Source organism: Oncorhynchus masou, chromosome 12, assembly GCF_036934945.1.
Source record: "Oncorhynchus masou masou isolate Uvic2021 chromosome 12, UVic_Omas_1.1, whole genome shotgun sequence".
NCBI classification, from domain to species: domain Eukaryota; kingdom Metazoa; phylum Chordata; class Actinopteri; order Salmoniformes; family Salmonidae; genus Oncorhynchus; species Oncorhynchus masou.
Genome location: NC_088223.1, coordinates 72,500,975 through 72,521,743, shown reverse-complemented (window position 1 = coordinate 72,521,743; position 20,769 = coordinate 72,500,975). Strand labels below are relative to the sequence as shown.

At 42.6% G+C, this 20,769-nt stretch overlaps 1 protein-coding gene across 3 annotated transcripts in view; it reads left to right on the top strand.

Moving 5' to 3' along the window:
- The window catches only part of LOC135550799 (zinc finger and BTB domain-containing protein 16-A), a 174,379-nt gene extending 155,077 nt beyond the window's left edge, over positions 1–19,302 (top strand). Inside the window, exons 6-7 of one of the 3 annotated variants that reach the window (XM_064981915.1) lie at positions 10,401–10,568; positions 14,069–19,302. In XM_064981915.1, coding sequence (XP_064837987.1) covers positions 10,401–10,568; positions 14,069–14,298 — 398 coding nt within the window. In that variant the 3' untranslated portion in view covers positions 14,299–19,302. Of the gene's footprint in view, positions 1–71; positions 7,107–10,397; positions 10,569–14,068 lie in introns of those variants that run through there. The other 2 variants (XM_064981914.1, XM_064981916.1) reach the window with 2 other exon arrangements.
- The last annotated feature ends 1,467 nt before the right edge of the window (positions 19,303–20,769 follow it).

Below are 20,769 nucleotides of genomic sequence, written 5' to 3'. Positions count from 1 at the left end.
ACACATACTGTCTAGTAGCAGCTACAAAGTATGTGGACACCCCTTCAAATGAGTGTATTCTGCTTTTTCAGCCACACCCGTTGCTGGCAGGTGTATAAAATCGAGCAAACAGCCATGCAATCCCCATAGACAAACATTGTCATTAGAATGGCCTTACTGAAGACCTCAGTGACTTTCAACGTCGCACCTTCATAGGATCCCACCTTTCCAACGAGACAGTTTTCTAGAGCTGCCCCGGTCAACTGTAAGTGCTGTTATTGTGAAGTGGAAACGTCTGGGAGCAACAACGGCTCAGCCGCGAAGTGGAAAGACTTCCCAGAAGAGTGGAGGCTGATATAGCAGCAACGAGGGGGCCAACTACATATTAATGTCCATGAATTTTGAATGAGATGTTTGACAAGCAGGTGTCCACATTATTTTGGTTATGTCGTGTATGTCAACTCCCCCTCTATCCTAGTGCACTAGGACACACTCCTTTAGGCTACTCATGTTCTCTCACACTAACCGGTCAAATCAAACTCCTCTGACTACCCTACTAACAAATGACATTGTCACAACGTTGCAGATAGATTGTGAGAAGGTTGGTCATCACATTAGGCAATTTGTGAGGTAATAATTACACTTATGCTGTGGCAACATACTTTTGCAATGATGTGGCAACAAGTGAAAGCTACACATAGACCTGCTGAAGACTGATAGGGAAAAGGTTGTCAACACAGTCTCCTTAGGTCAGCAGCTGTTAACGAATCCATATTTCTTATGATGGTGTGATGGATTGTTCCATTATCAGACATAGGTGACAGTATATTGGACAAGTGGCGATGTTTCAGTAGTCGAGCATCAGTTTAGACTCTCGAGCCCTGCAGGACAACAACACGTGTCTCACCACATTATGCTCATGGCTTTGGCTTCTGAACATGGTTGCTTATTATCTAACTGACTACAATGGTTCTTAGAAGGAATTGTGTAATCCCGACTTAAAAAGTTGTATTTTTATTTCACCTTTTATTTAACCAGGCAAGTCAATTAAGAACAAATTCTTATTTATAATAACGGCCTTCCGGGAACAGTGGGTTAACTAAAAAACAGATTTTTACCTTGTCAGCTTAAGGATTCGATCCAGCAACCTTTCGGGTTACTGGCCTAACGCTCTAATCACTAGGCTACCTGCTGCCCTAGTCCACTATTTGCATGGCTGGCTGAATAAACAGAGAGATCTGGTCATTTGCTGAATAAATTCATGCCATGATCAAACGGAGCTGGTACTGTATATACCTCCAGGCTGGCTCGTTGGTGAGTAAAGGCCATGTTAATACTGTCAGTTGTGAGAAGGACGAGGCTGAAGAGGGAAATAGCCTGGCGGATGAGGTGATTTAGGGAAAAGCCCCTGTTACCGTGACAGAATATAAGAACATGGAAATGAATCCCATTTCGCTTGCAAAGGATGGACGCTCTCATCTTCCCTTTTTTCCTTTCTATCCTCCGCCGTCTGTCTGCGACCTTAAATAACAGTCTCTATGTCAGAGCTGATATAGCTCACCGGCTCACGGATAAATATTTGAGATGAAGGTGGCGAGATGAGCGCAGCCAGCTTATTTGCAAGCCGATGTGCAGCGATTTAGTGCGAGTGACAGGGTGAGGCGGTCCTGTATACTGGACCTCCGCATCTGCTTCTCTGTTTTCACGCCAATCCTCGGGAGAGGACCAATGACATATACAGTGCAGTAGGAAAGTATTCAGAGCCCTTGACTTTTTCCACATTTTGTTACTTTACTGCCTTATTCTAAAATGAATGAAATAGTTGTATTCCCTCATCAATCTACACACAATACCACATAATGACAAAGCAAAACAGGTTTTTAGAAATTTTGGCTAATTTATTACAAATAAAAAAGTTAAATCACAATTACATAAGTATTCATACCCTTTACTCAGTACTTTGTTGAAGCACTTTTGTCAGTGATTACAGCCTCGAGTCTTCTTGGGTATGACGCTACAAGCTTGGCACACCTGTATTTGGGGAGTTCCTCCCATTCTTCTCTGCAGATCCTCTCAAGCTCTGTCAGGTTGGATGGGGAGTGTCGCTGCACAGCTACTTTCAGGTCTCTCCAGAGATGTTCAATCGGGTTTAAGTCCGAGCTCTGTCTGGGCCACTCAAGGACATTCAGAGACTTGTCCTGAAGCCCCTCCTACATTATCTTGGCTGTGTACTTAGGGTCGTTGTCCGGTGAAAGGGAACTTTCGCCCCGGTCTGAGGTCCTGAGCGCTCTGGAGCAGGTTTTCATCAAGGATCACTCTACTTTGCTCCGTTCATATTTCCCTCGGTCCTGACGAGTCTCCCAGTCTCTGCCGCTGAAAAACATCCCCACAGCATGATGCTGCCACCACCATGCTTCATCGTAGGGATGGTGCCAGGTTTCCTCCAGACGTGATGCTTGGCATTCAGGCCAAAGAGTTCAATCTTGGTTTCATCAGACCAGAGAATCTTGTTAATCATGATCAGAGTCCTTTAGGTGCCTTCAGCAAACTCAAAGCTGGCTGTCATGTGACTGGAACTCAAAGCTGGCTGTTATGTGACTGGAACTCAAAGCTGGCTGTCATGTGACTGGAACTCAAAGCTGGCTTCCAAAAGCTTGCAAAAATCGCTGAAGTTGGAGACTTTCATTTCCCTCACCAACTTTAAACATCAGCTATCTGAGCAGCTAACCGATCACTGCAACTGTACATAGTCCATCTATTAATAGCCCACCCAATCTACCTACCTCATCCCCATACTGTTTTTCTTTTATTTACTTTTACTTTTCTGCTCTTTTGCACACCAGTATCTCTACTTGCACATCATCATCTGCTAATTTATCACTCCAGTGTTAATCTGCTAAATTGTAACTATTCGCTCCTATGGCCTATTTATTCCCTACCTCATGTCTTTTAGACACACTGTATATAGACTTTATTTTTTCTACTGTGTCATTGACTAGTTTATTGTTTTATTGGCTTGTTTATTGTTTACTCCATGTGTACCTCTGTGTTGTTTTCTGTGTCACACTGCTTTGCTTTATCATGGCCAGGTTGCAGTTGTAAATGAGAACTTGTTCTCAACTAACCGGGTTAAATAAAGGTAAAATAAGAAAATGTGACTTTGACTGTGGAATGGCTTCCGTCTGGCCATTCTACCATAAAGACCTGATTGATGGAGTACAGTGCAGAAGGTTCTCCCATCTCCACAGAGGAACTTTGGAGCTCTGTCAGTGACTATCGGGTCCTTGGTCACCTCCTTGACTAAGGCTCTTCACCCCTGATTGATCAGTTTGGCCTGGCGGCCAGCTCTAAGAAGGGTCTTGGTGATTCCATAATTCTTCCATTTAGGAGGACGCTGTGTTTTTGGGTACCTTCAATACTGCGGATATTTTTTGGGACCCTTCCTCAGATCGGTGCCTCAAAGCAATCCTGTTTTGGAGCTCTATGGACAATTCTTTCATGGCTTGGTTTTTGCTCTGACATGCACTGTTAACTGTGGGACCTTATATAGACAGGCGTGTGCCTTTCCAAATCATGTCCAATCAAATGAATTTACCACAGATGGACTCCAAGTTGTAGAAACATCTCAAGGATGATCAATTTAAACAGGATGTATCTGAGCTCAATTTTGATTATCATAGCAAAGGGTCTGAATATTTCTGTTTTTTATTTTGAATACATTAGCAAACCATTCTAAACATGTTTTTGCTTTGTCATCATGGGGTATTTTGTGTAGATTAATGAGGGGAAAGAAATATTGAGTAAATGTTATAATAAGGCTGTAATGTAACATGTGGAAAACATCAAGGGGTCTGAACATGTTTTGTTGTTGTTGCTATGTATTGGCCAATGAGAGGCTTTGAAGCCACCGGTCAGCCATATTGGCACTCTTCAGAAGAAGCAGTCCTCCATAGGAATAAAGAGATTTCTACAGTATTTAAATGTAATATTTCAAGGACAGAATTTAACTATTGCTTTCTTGGTGGGGACAGTAACATTAGTCCTCTAAAAATGATACTTTTAAGGAATTAAAAAAATGATGTTTTTAATTATGTTTAGTTCACATAACTTTTAAAAGTATGCATTAAGTTGTCTGTAATAGAATAAACATGGGAAATACAAACGTAGACATTAATAAATGCATTTATATAGCTTCAAAAATATTTTTTACAATGTTGGTGGAGTGCCAAGATGGAGGTGCGGTGGTTTCAAAACAGTGCCCCCTGTCAGTCATCTAGTGTATATATAAACCATTGATGGGGACACGAGGACGGTCCCCGTGCACGACTCCCTGAAATGTCATCACCAACCCCAATCTCGGCATGAGCAGCAAGACGAGGCAGCAGCACCGTGCTTTTTTGAACCTGATCCTCCGTATGTTTGTATTAAATTGCAATGAGCCAGTCACAAGCACCCTTGTAATATGATGTGGTGCCTTTGTCAAGGGATAAAAACATCAGAAAGTTGCCATGGCACCTAAAATAATCCCTAATTTCAATAAAGGGGAAATAACCGTCAAATCTTACATGTATTTGCCGTTTTAATGTTTGTGTGTTTACTAGGGAAAAGAGATCTGATGTAAAAACACGCAGTAGCAGGTGATGTCGAAAGCAAAAGTCAAGCAGTCCTGTCTTCATCTCAGAGACATCATCGCCCTCTTCCGACAAGTCCATCATCATCACTTATACTGTGCTTTCAGAAAGTATTCATACCCTTTGACTTACTCCACATTTTGTTGTTACAGCCTGAATTCAAATGCCTGAATCTCACCCATCTACACACAATACCCCATAATGACAAAGTGCAAACATGTTTTTCGAAATGTTTGCACATTTATTGAAAATTAAATACAGAAATATCTCATTTCCTGTGTTGCTTTGGCTGTATGCTTGGGGTCATTGTCCCGTAACTCTTCTACCAAGTCTCAGGTTGTTTGCACTCTGAAGCAGATTCTAATCATTGATTTGCCTGTATTTGGCTCCATTCATTATTCCTTCTATCCTTACCAGTCTCCCAGTCCCTGCCACTGAAAACCATCCCCATAGCATGATGCTGCCACCGCCATGCTTCACGGTAGGGATGGTGTTAGACGGCTGATGAGCTGTTCCTGGTATTCTCCAGACATAGCTCTTTGCATTCAGTCCAAATAGTACCATTTTTGGCTCTTCAGACCACATAATTTTTTGCATGCCTTTTTGTAAACTCCAGGTGTGCTGTCGTGCCTTTTTCTCTGGATTGGCTTCCGTCTGGCCACTCTCCCATAAAGTCCAGATTGGGGAAAAACTGTAGACTGTTGTAGGTTCTCCCATTTCAGCCAAGGAACTCTGTCGTTCTGTCAGACTGGTCATTGGGTTCTTTGTCAGCTCCCTGACCAATGTCCTTCTTTCCCGGTTGCTCAGTTTGGCCTGACGGCCAGCTCTAGGCAGATTCTGGGTAGTTCCATATTTCTTCCATTACCCAATGATGGAGACCACTGTGTTCTTGGAAAATTTAAACTCTCTTGAAATTGTTTTATACCCTTCCCCAGATATATACTGCACAATCTCGGAAATCTACAGACAGTTCCTTGGACTTCATGGTATAGTTTCTGTGGGACCTTATGTAGACAAGTGTGTTTCTTCCAAAATCATGTCCAAACAATTGAATTGGCCACAGGTGAACATCACAGGTGGACATTATAGTGACATCTCAATGATGTCCGAAGGAAATGGATACACCTAAATTCAGTTTGGAGTGTCATAGCAAAGCAGTGTGAGTACTTACAGTACCAGTCAAAAGTTTGGAGACATACTCATTCCAGGGTTTTTCTTTATTTTTACTATTTTCTACATTGTAGAATAATAGTGAAGACTTCAAAACTATGAAATAACACATATGGAATCATATAGTAACCAAAAACTATTAAACAAATCAAAATATATTTGAGATTCTTCAAAGTAGCCACCCTTTGCCTTGATGTCATCTTTGCATACTCTTGGCATTCTCTCAACCAGCTTCATGAGATAGTCACCTGGAATGCATTTCAATTAACAGGTGTGCCTTGTTGAAAGTTAATCTGTGGAATTTTTGAGACAATCAGTTGTGTTGTGACAACGTAGGCATGGTATTCAGAAGATAGCCCTATTTGGTAAAAGACCTAGTCCATATTATGGCAAGAACAGCTCAACTAAGCAAAGAGACATTACAGTCCATCCTTACTTTTAGACATGAAGGTCAGTCAATCTGGAATATTTCAAGAACTTTTAAGGTTTCTTCAAGTGCAAGACGCAAACACCTTAAAACGCTATGATGAAACTGGCTCTCATGAGGAACGCCACTGGAAAGGAAGACCCAGAGTTACCTCTTCTGCAGAGGATAAGTTCATTAGAGTTACCAGCCTCAGAAATTGCAGCCCAAATAAATGCTTCACAGAGTTCAAGTAACAGACACATCTCAACATCAACTGTTCAGCGTGAATCAGGCCTTCATGTTCGAATTTCTGCAAAGAAACCTCTAAAGGACACCAATGCAAAGAAGAGACTTGCTTGGGCCAAGAAACACGAGTAATGGACATTAGACCAGTGGAAATCTGTCCTTTTAGTCTGATGAGTCCAAATTTGAGACTTTTGGTTTCAACCGCCGTGTCTTTGTGAGACGCAGAGTAGGTGAACGGATGATCTCTGCATGTGTGGTTCCCACCTTGAAGCATTGAGGAGGAGGTGTGGCGGTGCTTTGCTGGTGACACTGAGTGATTTATTTATAATTCAATGCACACTTAACCAGCATGGCTACCACATAATTCTGCAGTGATACACCATCCTATCTGGTTTGCGCTTAGTGGGACTATCATTAGTTTTTCAACAAGACAATGACCTAACACACCTCCAGGCTGTGTAAGGGATATTTGACCAAGAAGGAGAGTGATGGAGTGCTGCATCAGATGACCTGGCCTCCACAATCACCTGACCTCAACCCAATTGAGATAGTTTGGGATGAGTTGGACAGCAGAGTGAAGGTAAAGCAACCAACAAGTGCTCAGCATATGTGGGAACTCCTTCAAGACTGTTGGAAAAGCATTCCAGGTGAAGGTGGTTGAGAGAACGCCAAGAGTGTGCAAAGCTGTCATCAAGGCAAAGGGTGACTACTTTGAAGAATCTAAAATACAAAATGTATTTTGATTTGTGTAACACATTTTTGGTTACTACATGTTATTTCATAGTTTAAATGTCTTCACTATTTTACAATGTAAAAATAAATAAAAACCCTTGATTGAGTAGGTGTGTCCAGAAATTCTGACTGGTACTGTATGTACATGAGAAATGTATGTATTTTATTGTCAATAAATGTACAAACATTTCTAAAAACATGTTTTCACTGTCATTATGTGGTATTGTGTGTAGATGGATGAGAAATTCAGACTGTAACGCAAAATGGGGAATAAGTCAAGGGGTATGAAAACTTTCTGAAGGCACAGTATGTCTTCTGCCTTCAACCTCACAGCTGCAAGTGTAATAGCTGGAGCAAGTACAATATCCGCAATAGCTGGAGCAAGTACAATATCCGTAATAGCTGGAGCAAGTACAATATCCGTAATAGCTGGAGCGAATGCAATATACACAATATACGCATGCTTGACACATTGTTTCGGTAGACCGTTGCTTTGGAAATCAGCTTTTCTGATATTGCCCTCTGTTTGACATTGGTTTACTATTGATGACAGAGCGAGGCAACAGATTTAATTTAGCTTATTACAGTGTATCAATCTGCCATTTATTTATTCCCCAGAGAAGAGTACACTAACCCCACAGTCTATTTCCCTCTCACTTCTTCCTCTGTCTCTATTAATCTGTAATCCCCATTTTTATTCTCTGAGACATTCTATCTATCCCTCTCCCTTCCCTTCTCTCGCTTCATCTCTGTGCCTCAAAAGAGAGGCTGCACACACACGGGCACACACACACGGGCACACTGTTGTACAATGGGGTCTCATAATGATGGCAGCCTCCTCCGTCCTCCCTCCCCACCACGCTTGCAGACGCGCGCCCTGGCCCGGGCCCTCGTTAATATTCCGTTGTTGTACAACGGTCGCTTGTGTATTTTAACTCCGAGCCCATTTGCCGTCTGCGGCAGAGTGTTTTGTGTTCGCAGCTGTGTTTGATAGCGCCAGGCGAGAGAGAGAGAAGGATAGCTAGAGGGAGAGAGAGAGAAGGATAGCTAGAGGGAGAGAGAGAGAAGGATAGCTAGAGGGAGAGAGAGAGAGAAGGATAGCTAGAGGGAGAGAGAGAGAGAAGGATAGCTAGAGGGAGAGAGAGAGAGAAGGATAGCTAGAGGGAGAGAGAGAGAGAAGGATAGCTAGAGGGAGAGAGAGAGAGAAGGATAGCTAGAGGGAGAGAGAGAGAAAGGATAGCTAGAGGGAGAGAGAGAGAGAAGGATAGCTAGAGGGAGAGAGAGAGAGAAGGATAGCTAGAGGGAGAGAAAGAGAGAAGGATAGCTAGAGGGAGAGAGAGATGGCCCTGGCAGTGACAGAGCCCCCTGATTTACTGACGCTTATCGCATAATGAACCCGCCCTCTGTGCACACGGTGCTCATGCCAGTGCCTGGGCCTGGGGGAGAGGGGTAGACTGAAGTGGGGGGTTGGGGCAGCAGGTACACTGTCCCCCCCCCCCCCAGGGGGCATGGAAACGCAGGTGGCAGTGCCCAGGGTACCCAAGGGTCCACTCCAAGTCCACTGTTCTGCCTCAGTGTGCTGGATCCTCATCTCTGCCCCCTCGCTGTCATTAGACCCCAGCAGGCACTGTGTCTGTCTGACAGACACACCGAGAAAGGGAGAGAGGAGGGGGAGCAGCAGAGCGGTGCAGTGAGAGAGACAGAGATAGAAAGAGTTGTGGGGGGTGGAGTGCGAGAAGGGAAAGGAGGGAGGGGAGAGATAGTGAAAGCCTTCTGATTTACGATGCTGTATCTCCAGTGCCTGGGAGCATAATGTATTCCTGACTAAATGAAGTCCTGCCTGGCCTTTGGATTGCAGCACAATGTGATTATGGCATTCGCTTACAAATATTGACTTTTTGCATAAGGAGCAATGAAGTCCCCTCCCTGCTAAGAAGAACGACATTCTATTGGTTACATATATATATATGTATCTATATATATATATATAGTATGTGTTATAATGCATTGTCTGTATGAATTTGAAGGTAAAAACCTTCCATAGTCTGTCCACTGAGCATTAGCATGCTCTCCTCCAGATCTGTCTGATTGGGGCTCAGACTGCTCCTAATTAAAGGTAGGTGAATCTCAGCTCCATTACTATTCCTGTAGCGTTGTGTGGGCCCCACCACGCTCTGTCATGGATTGTGATCTCTGCCGTGGCTAAAACGCTAGAAAAGAGCACGTCTTACAGCGGGAGCCACTGATAACTTCATGCAGACAAATAAAGACTGTCACTTTTATAGATTTTTACCCTCCTGCCTTCTCCCTCTCTTTCTGTATATATCTCTTTTCTTCTGTCTTTCTCATCCCTGCCCTCCCCATCCACAGTATCCCCCCAACCAGAAAGCGTCATACGCCGGGCTTCGCATCACTCCAAACAGCCACTGCCTCCAAATGTGAATAACATTTAAGGCGTGTCTCTCTCCAACGAAAATACATGCCAGAAGAAATTGACATTGTCTCTTGACAGGGGCGATGGGTGCCCGAGCATGACAGTACATAACGAGAAATGCAATTTATTCCCTGGCACGGTGCCGCTCGGACAGCCAGATAATGAAACGCGTAGGTCATTGGCGATGACTTAAACCTTTAGCGGTGGAGTGAAATGCATTAAATATTGAGAACATTACACGCCTGGCAGCGTGGCGCATCTGTGCCGGGGAGCAAATGATGTATGGGCGGCTGCTAGTCAGACACAGGAAAGCAATTAGTCACTGAGTGTTGGAGAGAGCCTCCGCATATCATAATATTACTGATTATTGACATCTGAATATCCATTACACAAGTGTCCCCAGGGTGACAAGGGCACTGTGCTCTAACTTGACCTACAAAAAGGAAGAAATTGAGTGGACTGGAAGAAGTGTTTTTATGAAATATGTTAGAATTTTGTCCCCGATAGCTCAGTGTGATTGCAAACCTATTCTAGCCTTTGTCACGTAATATTCATCTTCTCATTGAATTAAACACACTTGTACTTCTATAGCTTTCTTTCTGTATGAACTCAGACAAAAATAACCATTTGAAACTGTAACAAAGCTATGAGTGCAATGTGATTGTTCCCTTTTATTTATTTCCTGTCTGTGTCTTAGTTATTACATGAAGGACTGCGACTGAATGAAATATGATCAAACATTGTAGGAGAAATATCTTTGGAATTATGTTCGATTGTCTGTGTTGTCCCCCGTGTTCAGCAGGTGACCATCCATATGAGTGCGAGTTCTGTGGGAGCTGCTTCCGTGACGAGAACACTCTGAAGGGCCACAAGCGCATCCACACCGGGGAAAAGCCCTATGAATGTAACGGCTGTGGGAAGAGGTTCAGCCTCAAGCACCAGCTGGAGACCCACTACCGCGTGCACACAGGTATGCATCGTTAGAATCACAATGGACGGGAAAATCACCGGAAATACACTACCGTTCAAAAGATTGGGGGTTTTGTTTTTGAGAGAAAGCACATTTTTTGGGTCCATTTAAAATAACATCAAATTGATCAGAAATACAGTGTAGACATTGTTAATCTTGTAAATGACTATTGTAGCTGGAACCACATTTTCTTTTATGGAATATAATAGGTATACTGAGGCATCCATCACTCCTGTGTTCCAATGGCACGTTGTGTTAGCTAATCCAAGTTTATCATTTTAAAAGGCTAATTGATCATTAGAAAACCCTTTTGCAATTATGTTAGCACAACTGAAAACTGTTGTTCTGATTAAAGAAGTAATAAAACTGGCCTTCTTTAGACTAGTTGAGTATCTGGAGCATCATCAAGTCCTCAACTGGCAGCTTCATTAAATAGTACCCGCAAAACACCAGTGTCCATGTCAACAGTGAAGAGACGACTCCGGGATGCTGGCCTTCTAGGCAGAGTTGCAAAGAAAAAGCCATATCCCAGACTGGCCAATAAAAAAAAAGATTATGATTTGCAAAAGAACACAGACACTGGATAGAGGAACTATGCCAAGAAGGCCAGCATCCCGGAGTCGCCTCTTCACTGTTGATGTTGAGACTGGTGTTTTGCGGGTACTGTTTAATGAAGCTGCCAGTTGAGGACTTGGGAGGCATCTGCTTCTCAAACTAGACACTCAAACGTACTTGTCCTCTTGCTCAGTTGTGCACCGGGGCCTCCCACACCTCTGTCTATTCTAGTTAGAGCCCATTTGCGCTGTTCTGTTAAGGAACTAATACACAGCATTGTACGAGATCTTCAGTTTCTTGGCAGTTTCTCACATGGAATAGCCTTCATTTCTCAGAAAAAGAATAGACTGAGGAGTTTCAGAAGAAAGTTATTTGTTTCTGGCCATTTTGAGCCTGAAATCGCACCCACAAATGCTGAAGCTCCAGACACTCAACTAGTCTAAAGAAGGCCAGTTTTATTGCTTCTTTAGTTAGAAAACAGTTTTCAGCTGTGCTAACATATTGCAAAAGGGTTTTCTAATGATCAATTAAATTTTAAAATGATAATCTTGGATTAGCTAACACAACGTGCCATTGGAACACAGGAGTGATGGTTGCTGATAATGGGCCTCTGTACACGTATGTAGATATTCCATAAAAAATCTGCCATTTCCAGCTACAATAGTCATTTACAACATTAACAATGTCTACACTGTATTTATGATCAATTTGATGTTATTTTAAATGGACAAAAAATTATATTTTCTTTCAAAAACAAGGACATTTCTAAGTGACCCCAAACTTTTGAACGGGAGTGTATGTCAACTCCTTTAAACTGGGAAAATGTTAACTCTGATACACTAATAGATTGTCAGGGCTATAGCACGGATACAAATGGCAGAACTGTTGAACTGGGAAAATATCAGCTCTGTTACACTGGGAAAATATCAGCTCTGTTACACTGGGAAAATATCAGCTATGTTACACTGGGAAAATATCAGCTCTGTTACACTGGGAAAATATCAGCTCTGTTACACTGGGAAAATATCAGCTATGTTACACTGGGAAAATATCAGCTCTGTTACACTGGGAAAATATCAGCTATGTTACACTGGGAAAATATCAGCTCTGTTACACTGGGAAAATATCAGCTCTGTTACACTGGGAAAATATCAGCTATGTTACACTGGGAAAATATCAGCTCTGTTACACTGTGAAAATATCAGCTATGTTACACTGGGAAAATATCAGCTCTGTTACACTGGGAAAATTGTACAAGCTTTCATGGCTTGTTCAAGAGAGTTAAAGGGTTAGTGTACAATGCTAATAGTTTCTACCAGTACAGTTCCCTCTGGAGACTAGTTAACTCACTGGAGATCCAGCTCGGCTCCATAACAGATTGAATTCAGTGTTGTAACGGAGAAGGAGGGGAAGTGTATGACAAGTGTTCCGTAGTTTTCTACCGGGCGTTAAGATGGTCTGGGAGCAATGTGCTCACCTGATTTGCTCATTTTACAAAGCTTACTGTACACAGACTGTTTTATGAATGTTTCCAAGGGCCAGTAAATACAGGCTTGTGGAGGAGCCACCATATTGATCCCAGGCCTTTACAGCTCCATAAATGTGTCAACAAGGTGTCAGGCGGCCGCTTGGCAATTGTCACTCTCATGATGGCTGAATTTACGTCCCCAGATATGAGGATGAGGGTCAAGTGCTGTGAACCAGGGTGCTATGAGGGACACACACCACCTAGTATCCCAGGTCTGCTGTTGAGCCAAGGGTTTACCTGCTTCAACCCCCCACCAACACTCCCCTGTCTCCCATTCAATAAGCCAGCTGTCAAATTAATGCCCCCCCTCCCCCCTTCCCCTTTTGTGGTGCCGGGGCCAGGGGCCTTAATTCACGGTGAGCTAAAGCGCACTGGAGATGACAAGACCAAGTGACAAGCTCACAGTCAAAGGCCACTGCGCACAAAAGGGGGCCGCTTGATAAATCATCGACATTGGCAACCTTCCCTCCCTCCCCGAGTCCCACCTGTCAATGGCGGATCAATACTGGTCCCATTTGCAGTTCATTATTGCCCAGTTATCTGAGGCAACCCTGTTTAAAGTGTGGTTATTGTATACACTGCTGGCACGTGGGACCTCGTCAGTCGACACGGCCCGTAATCATCTTTTTGGCATGGCTATTTGCGTAAACACAACCCTGACCCCCTTCCCACAAGTCAAGTTTGGCAAAAATAAAAATAGATGCAGGGACACATCAGAGAGAGGCCTCTCTGTAACGTGGTGTGAGCGTCGGCATCATTCACGGCCCCAATCACATCCAACACCTCATTTCAAATGCCATTGGTAAAGGTCGACATTTACATGTCTAATTTGCGCCTGTCGGATTGAGTGCCGGGGATTATTCCTAGCCATCCCTCTAATCATTTGCAGGTTTAGGGGGGGAACTGGTCCGGAATATCACATGCACTGAAATGTAGCTGCTTTGGAACAGTCGAGAATCAAATGTAATAAAATTGAAGTTGTGATTTGATGTTCCAAAATGGCATAGGTCCTTTTGGTGATTTGATGTTAGACATTAAATGTGGCACATGTACATCAGTGTAACTGGATAGGTTTGGTTTGTAAAGCACATCATAGGGGTGGTTCATATAGTGCACAGCTGCGCTGTATGAAATACCATTATCCATTATCGCATGCACCTTTCAATTTAGCCATGGGTATTTTATACACATTATGGTCATTGCTAATTGAGACCACTAGATATCGCGCACTTTCTGCTAGCATTGACACGCAAAAGTGAGGAGGCTCTAGAAGAAAGTTGCTACTGTAATCTGCTACGGGTGGTTACACCTTGACAACCTTGTAAATGTAGGAACAACTGACTGTATGGGTCATATAGAGTTCCATTCCTCATCCTGATGTTGTTGTTGTTGACATGTCCGTTGTCACCCCCTCCAGGTGAGAAGCCGTTTGAGTGCAAGCTGTGCCACCAGCGATCCAGGGACTACTCGGCCATGATAAAACACCTGCGCACCCACAACGGTGCCTCGCCGTACCAATGCACCATCTGCCTGGAGTACTGCCCCAGCCTCTCAGCCATGCAGAAGCACATGAAGGGCCACAGGCCCGAAGACATCCCCCCGGACTGGAGGATAGAGAAGACCTACTTGTACCTCTGCTACGTCTGATGCCACCAGACAACAGCCGGGGGGAAGGAGGGCGGGCAGAGGAAGTGGGGAAGGGAGCGAGAGAAGGAGGAGTAGGAGGAGAACGAGGCCTGTGGCGAAGAAGTCAAGCGAGGAAATCCACGAGACGGAAGCACAGGCGATTTTCTAATGCAAAGAGAGTGAATGACAGAGGGGCACACTGAGGAAGAGGGCTGGGCTAGGCAGAGTGCAGTTCTGACCAGAGGACATTACCCCTTCGAAGTCACATGTCGTTCAATACATCCATTAACGTTTTGTTTCAAGTTGTTTTCAAATTGCCTAATGCAAAACCTGTGGGTGTACCCTCATCGATGGATCCGCATCAATGGAGTTTGTTGTCCTTAAGTCTACCCACAGACTCGAAAGATGTCACCCAAGCCACACCTGAAACTGAGCTGAAATGGTTCTCAAAGGCTATGTGAACCCACACATCCCCATCATTTAGACCACTGGCCATCACTAAATGTAGTTTTGACACCCTCACCTTTTCTGGTAAGGGATTGTATCATACTGTAACTTGGTGGGTCAATCCTTTCATTACCTGATACTACAGATCCCTTCCCGATTTGATTGGTTTAAACTAGACACCAAGTCATGTTCTGCTTGAGGAACATGTCACAGTTGAACCCTACTACCCATCCCATTATTTACCAGAGTGCTCCAAAATGGTGTCTTCAGACCTGGTGGCACAGAGCACTTAGAGCCCCAACGGTGGTGTCATTCATATCGCCCTCGAGAATCAGAGCCTAAGGGCTGGCTCATGTGTCACATGTCAGCCAGACCTATGGCAAAATAGCACCATGTATTGTACTGCATCAACATAAGCAAAGTTGAATTGGATTGGGGCACAACACCTCTGTACCCACGCAGTGGGTTATCCTTTGTTCAGCAAGGGGGATCAACAGAGGATGATATTCCCATATTGGAAATCTCCTCTTCCCGGCGAGCCTCCAGGGTTCTGTTGGATAAGGGCTGAAAACGGCTGAGGCCACGAGTCGGGTTTCGCCGGAGCCTCTCGGGAGTCGAACCATGACGCTCACTTTTTTATTCTCCGCATCTTTGTCTCCGCATCAGTTTATCATAGCTTCATTGCACAGGTAAAGACATGTTACGACAGCAGTCTCTGTTTGATGTTTCTTATATCAGATATATTTTTGAGGGGTAGCTCGCTGCGAAGCCGCTGCTCTGTTTTCTCTTAAACCACGAGTCTCTATACAGCATTAACTGGAGACGTCTCATTTCTTTCCGCTATAGATGCTGGACTGATATAAATGTTAGCAGATTATCATCAATTACACTAAATTGCAGTACGTCGTCTGACTCATAACATTAACTATTTTCTCACATTAATAATCTCATTCTCTATATGCCATGGTGATGGAGACCAAAATGACAAAGGCTGCTGTGGATTGAGGTCGGGAGCTATGACGTGTAGGGGTAGCACCAGTAACACCTCCGAGGGGTGGTTGTAATGCCTTCATGATGCGACTATAAGGAGATATGGCACTTGTTATAACAGATTGTATGTACTGTTATGAGGAGTATAACCGTGAATGTGATGCTAGGTGGAAAATAGTTTCATAAAAATCTAATAGTGCTATATCAATAAAATATGTTGTCATAACCTGTTATAACAAGCATTATGTCTGTTCATATGGCAGCATAATGAAGGCATTATGAGCACCACTGTCAGTTCAGTGTTAACGGGATAATCACACTCAATTATTAGCTGGGGAGGGGGATGGGGGACTAAACTGATTGGAGGAGACATGGCCTGGCCAGCCCAGGGGGCGAACGGTAAGAAGACACAATAAATCAACTCTTAATATATGGTTTTGTTTCTTCGCTTTGTCTCTTTCCTATTATATCTTGATTTATCTCAGCACATTGTACTTGAATTACCTCGTTTTTTTGTGACCTCGTGCTTGTTTTTAGTTCCCTTGTGTTTTTTTGTTTAATTTTGTACATGTTCTTACTTTTTGTGAGCGTGTGTCTGAAAGCTGCACTATTGCGCGAGGGAGATGTGTTGAAGCAATGTGTACATGGAAATGAGTGCCACGGTGAAAATACATTTTTATTGTTGTGTATTTTTGTGCATTATTGTTACCAAACTTGGTATTTGTTTTATTAACTCTGCTTGTTGAAGAGCTGGTGGGTTTGGTCATTCTTATAAAAGCTACCTCTAAGTTGTTTTGTTTTCATTTTTGTTAAAGCACGTTATTTTGTGTGTTTGTGTTTTGCATCTTTGCAACTTCATCTCATGCTTTCAAGTGTTGACTTATTGTCTTTTCATATGTGTAAGTGACATTTATATAAAGGGTAAGATTGATGGGGAAATATAAAACCAGAGTTTATTCTTATCTTACAGTCCCCCCCTGACAGTAACCTTAAGAACAGAGAAGAGATGTTGAAGCCTTAAGTATGGGGTAAGAGGGATGTACGCAGTAGAAGAAGTAATAGTACTTTTAAGAGTTAAAAAACAACAACATTAAACTTGAAAATATGTGAATAGAATTGTAGTTTTGTAATGTGAAAAAAAAGGTTCACCAATGTTGAACCACGAGAACAGGTCATATATGCAGCGGTGCAGCGGTGCAGCGGTGCAGCGGTGCGTTGGACAATTGGGACTGCAAGTGTTAATCAAAGAAAAAGGAAGGTTAGAGAAAAAGAGATCCTCTTGGTCAACAGGTTCTCTCGAAATGAGTGTATTCCTGAACAAGAGCCAACAGAGGCAGTTTGATATATAAAAATTGTAATATTTTTGTATTCAGTGTCAGACCCTTTCCATTTGTCGAGGGTTTCAGCAGGGCATATATTTGTATAGATTTTTTTTTTTATTACCTAGTTTTTTCTCTGGTTTTGAATCTTTTGCCTTGCTCCTCTTTGGTAATGTTAAATGTGTGAATATGTTGTCGTAAGTGTTGCTTTCTGGATGTCAATGCATTGTAGGTGAAGGACGAAATCTATCGGCCATAAACGTGCGTGTGGAAAAAAAGAAATAGATCATTTAAAATGGATGGCAGGGATGCTGCCATCGGTCAATTAGTACACGTCATTCACAATTTTCAATCAACTTTTATTGCCAACATTTTGTTTTTGTACTTGAAGTTATAAAAAAAGAAGCAATGGCATGAATGTGGTCGTTTTGGCCCATGATTGTCTTGCCATTGTATTATCGAACACTGTGAGCCGAGGGATTTCCCTCGTCCAATATTCATCCACTATAATAACTTCAGTCACCAAATCAGAGTGCCAGGCCAGAGAGCCTGAAACAATCTCATCAAACTTCAATAACTAGAGGGATTCAGTCTCCTATCATTGTTCTCTGAATGTTTTATACTTTTTTGTGTGTGCATAAATGAAAGTGTATCTGTGGGTGCGCGTGTGTGTATTAGTGAAAAATGCACTAATTAGATCAGACACAAAATAAAAACAATGCTCTGTGCCACTTTTCTCTCAACATGTTGAAAAAAGAATCCATTGGCGTTGATATAGTTCTTCCCTCAATGTTACTCTGTTTCTGTAATATCGTTGTGCCTAAAATGGAAATTGTTCAACAAAAATGTCCATCTATATCTACTTAGTTTCTGTACTTTCAGAAGATAATTAATGGTGTCTCCAGCACTCAAGGGATGTCATGACGATTTGAGATGACCTGATTTCTGATTTAGAATAGAAAAGGAGCTGTTCTGGAGGGCTGCATTAGCCTAAAATTGGTAGTGGGTAAACCACCTTTGATGTTTTTGTTTGTAATTGACACCCAAAAGCAATGTAACTTGTTTACGCACAAAAAGCAAGGAAGAAAAAGTGTCCCAAAAATACAGACTATGGAGCTTGAGAGTATAAGACATAAACATGATAACATTCGCGGGCCATGAAAATTGTATGCATTTAGCTTTCTCAATCTGTTCTGAAGGACTGTTACCTGTTCATTTTGGAAATAAGTCGAAGTATGTTTCTTCGTGAATAATATTTTGCTGTCAGCAACAGGTTTACTGAGCCGTTAATGTCCTTCAACATCCACTTTGGCAGCTTGACAAACCCATAGCGTTGCCCCAGCTTAACATTACGACTTGTTTCTTATAAAGTACTTGTTCTTAAGATAAGAAATACATTCAAAGACGAGCCTTACAAAATCATGGCATCCCTGGAGTAGGCACTCTGTGTTTCAGTGTGGTGTTCTAGAACGAGTAGCCATTTCATGCAGTGTTGCCATGCATGTGCCATTTGAGGTCCAGACTAAACTGTTTGAGTATCAAAGCACCAAGACATTGTCTTTTTATATTAGCACTGAGGACCAATTGCCCTGTCGGACCAAGCATTACAAAGCTTTTCTCTCTCTTTCTCTCTTTCTGGCTTGTCTGTCATTTTGTTTCATTCTTCCTTGTTGTGACAGCACAAGTGCCAGTCGAGTTGCTCTTTATTAAGAAAATAGTGTTTTTATTATTATTTGAATTGTTATCGTTTTCGTCTACCTCAGCACCTGATCTTAGCCTAATCTTAGAAGGTGCCCAATTATTATAATTTAATTTCTACTTTTTTCTGTAATTTGAATAAAAATGATTTAATTTGCATTAGAACTTTGCAAAGGTCCTTTGTCTTTTCCAGCGATTAGCTGTGTGTCTGTGGCCCTGCTTCCGATGTTGTGCCACGGATCCCAGCATCTGTCTGTTGATTTAGTTTTTTTTCTTTCCGTGTAGGATCAGACACATCTCTTTGTAAAATTTCAGTGTTTCTATGATGGAGTGTGAAAAAAAATAAAAGAAATAAGAGATTTAAATGCTGCAGGTTTTATTATCCATGTTGTCACTAAGTACATTTTGTGCCTTCGATAGTGAAAGATAATATTTTTTACATCCTACTAACAGTAGATTGTTTTGTAGTGAACATTTTTTTGTATTTTTATTTATGAGTCTCAGAAAAATAACGATGTTCAGTTGTATACCTTCAATCTGCAGTTAGAAAATCAATAAAAAATGGACTCAAGTTTGCCTGTTTTCTAATGTGGTGCTTTCTGGGTGACCCATTCCTCATACTCTGCGGACTCTTCAGATGCCAACCCACAGTTCAATACTGTATAGATACTAAAAATGAATTACAGGTTTACACAATGTTAGAGAGCCATAGTGCTGTTCTTGTTATGCAGAACTGTGTCCTTCAAAAGCAGCTCTGGAAACATGGGTAACAACCATGAAGTCACTGGGTGGACCGTTGCTGCGGCTGACAAATGAAGATGCATAGACCGCCCCCCCATGAGATTCTCCCCAGCTTCCCCTCCTCTCACATCTGAAGGCAACAGCTTTTCTCCTTCAACACTTTTCTCTCTTCCACCAGTCCCACTTCTCTGTGCACAAAAACATATGTATTGATCCTCAACCCTCTGTCATCCCTTTTTGTCAATTTCTTTAAAAGCACCGGAGGAATTGGAATTATGGTGATCTGAATAAGTCAGTTGGGCTACAGAGGGAGTATTATATTCCACTATACTAGTGATGGGGTAAAGATGTAGTACTCACTGCTCAGTTCTTAAATGCGTGGAGTCACCTAATGCCAGAAAAGCCTTGCCAAGCAGAAGGCATTAAATCAAGTCAAATAAATGTAGTAATATGCCACCACTACCACTTCTTTTACTAGTGTCTCTATTCCCTGTGGCTGCTTTCCACTACGGGAGCTCATTTGGATATAGTGTAAGTGGGCTGTTAAGTGTAGCACAGAATATATGATCCACGACAGGAGGGTGATGCGAAGCCATGTTGTATTGCGTATGAAGAGGTCATTTGTGTTGTTGATCACAGCAGCACCCCCTGCTGTTGAGCTGTAGCGAAAAGCCTCTTGAGTAAGAACATGACATGGGCAGTGTTGTGGTTGGAATTATTACATCTACCAGACAGTAGAGCCGTGGGTGGGTGTATGTGTTCTGCATGTAGAGTGACCAGATAGGTATTTTCTGATAGAGACGGTAGTCTGTTGACATAGAACCAAATGGAAGTGCTAATGGTTAGCATTGTGTCAGTGCTTGCCGAGCGACCATGTCCTACATTCCTCTCTCATTATGTAGGTAATAAATGCTATCATTAGATATGCAGGGTGCACGCCATTATTGCTGCCACCTGGATTGCTGTTAGGGGGGAAACGTTGCAGACACTAATGGTTCAGATTTTACGTGGATCTAGGAAGCGATACAAACATGGCATTATACTAAACTGAGCTATCTGGTGAGCTTTAGTATTCCTCACTTTCTATCTTTCTCTCACTCTCTTTCTAGCGATCTCTATTTTCCTCTCCTCTATCCTTCTTCCTTCCTTCCCCCACCCCACCCCCCTCTCTGGCTCTGTCTGTCTCTCTTTCTCGCTCTCTGTGTTATTTGGAACCATTTTGCTTTGAAAGGTTGTGCTAACTAGATGGACAACATTACACCTCAGCAACACACCAGACTGACAGCAACTCATCTAG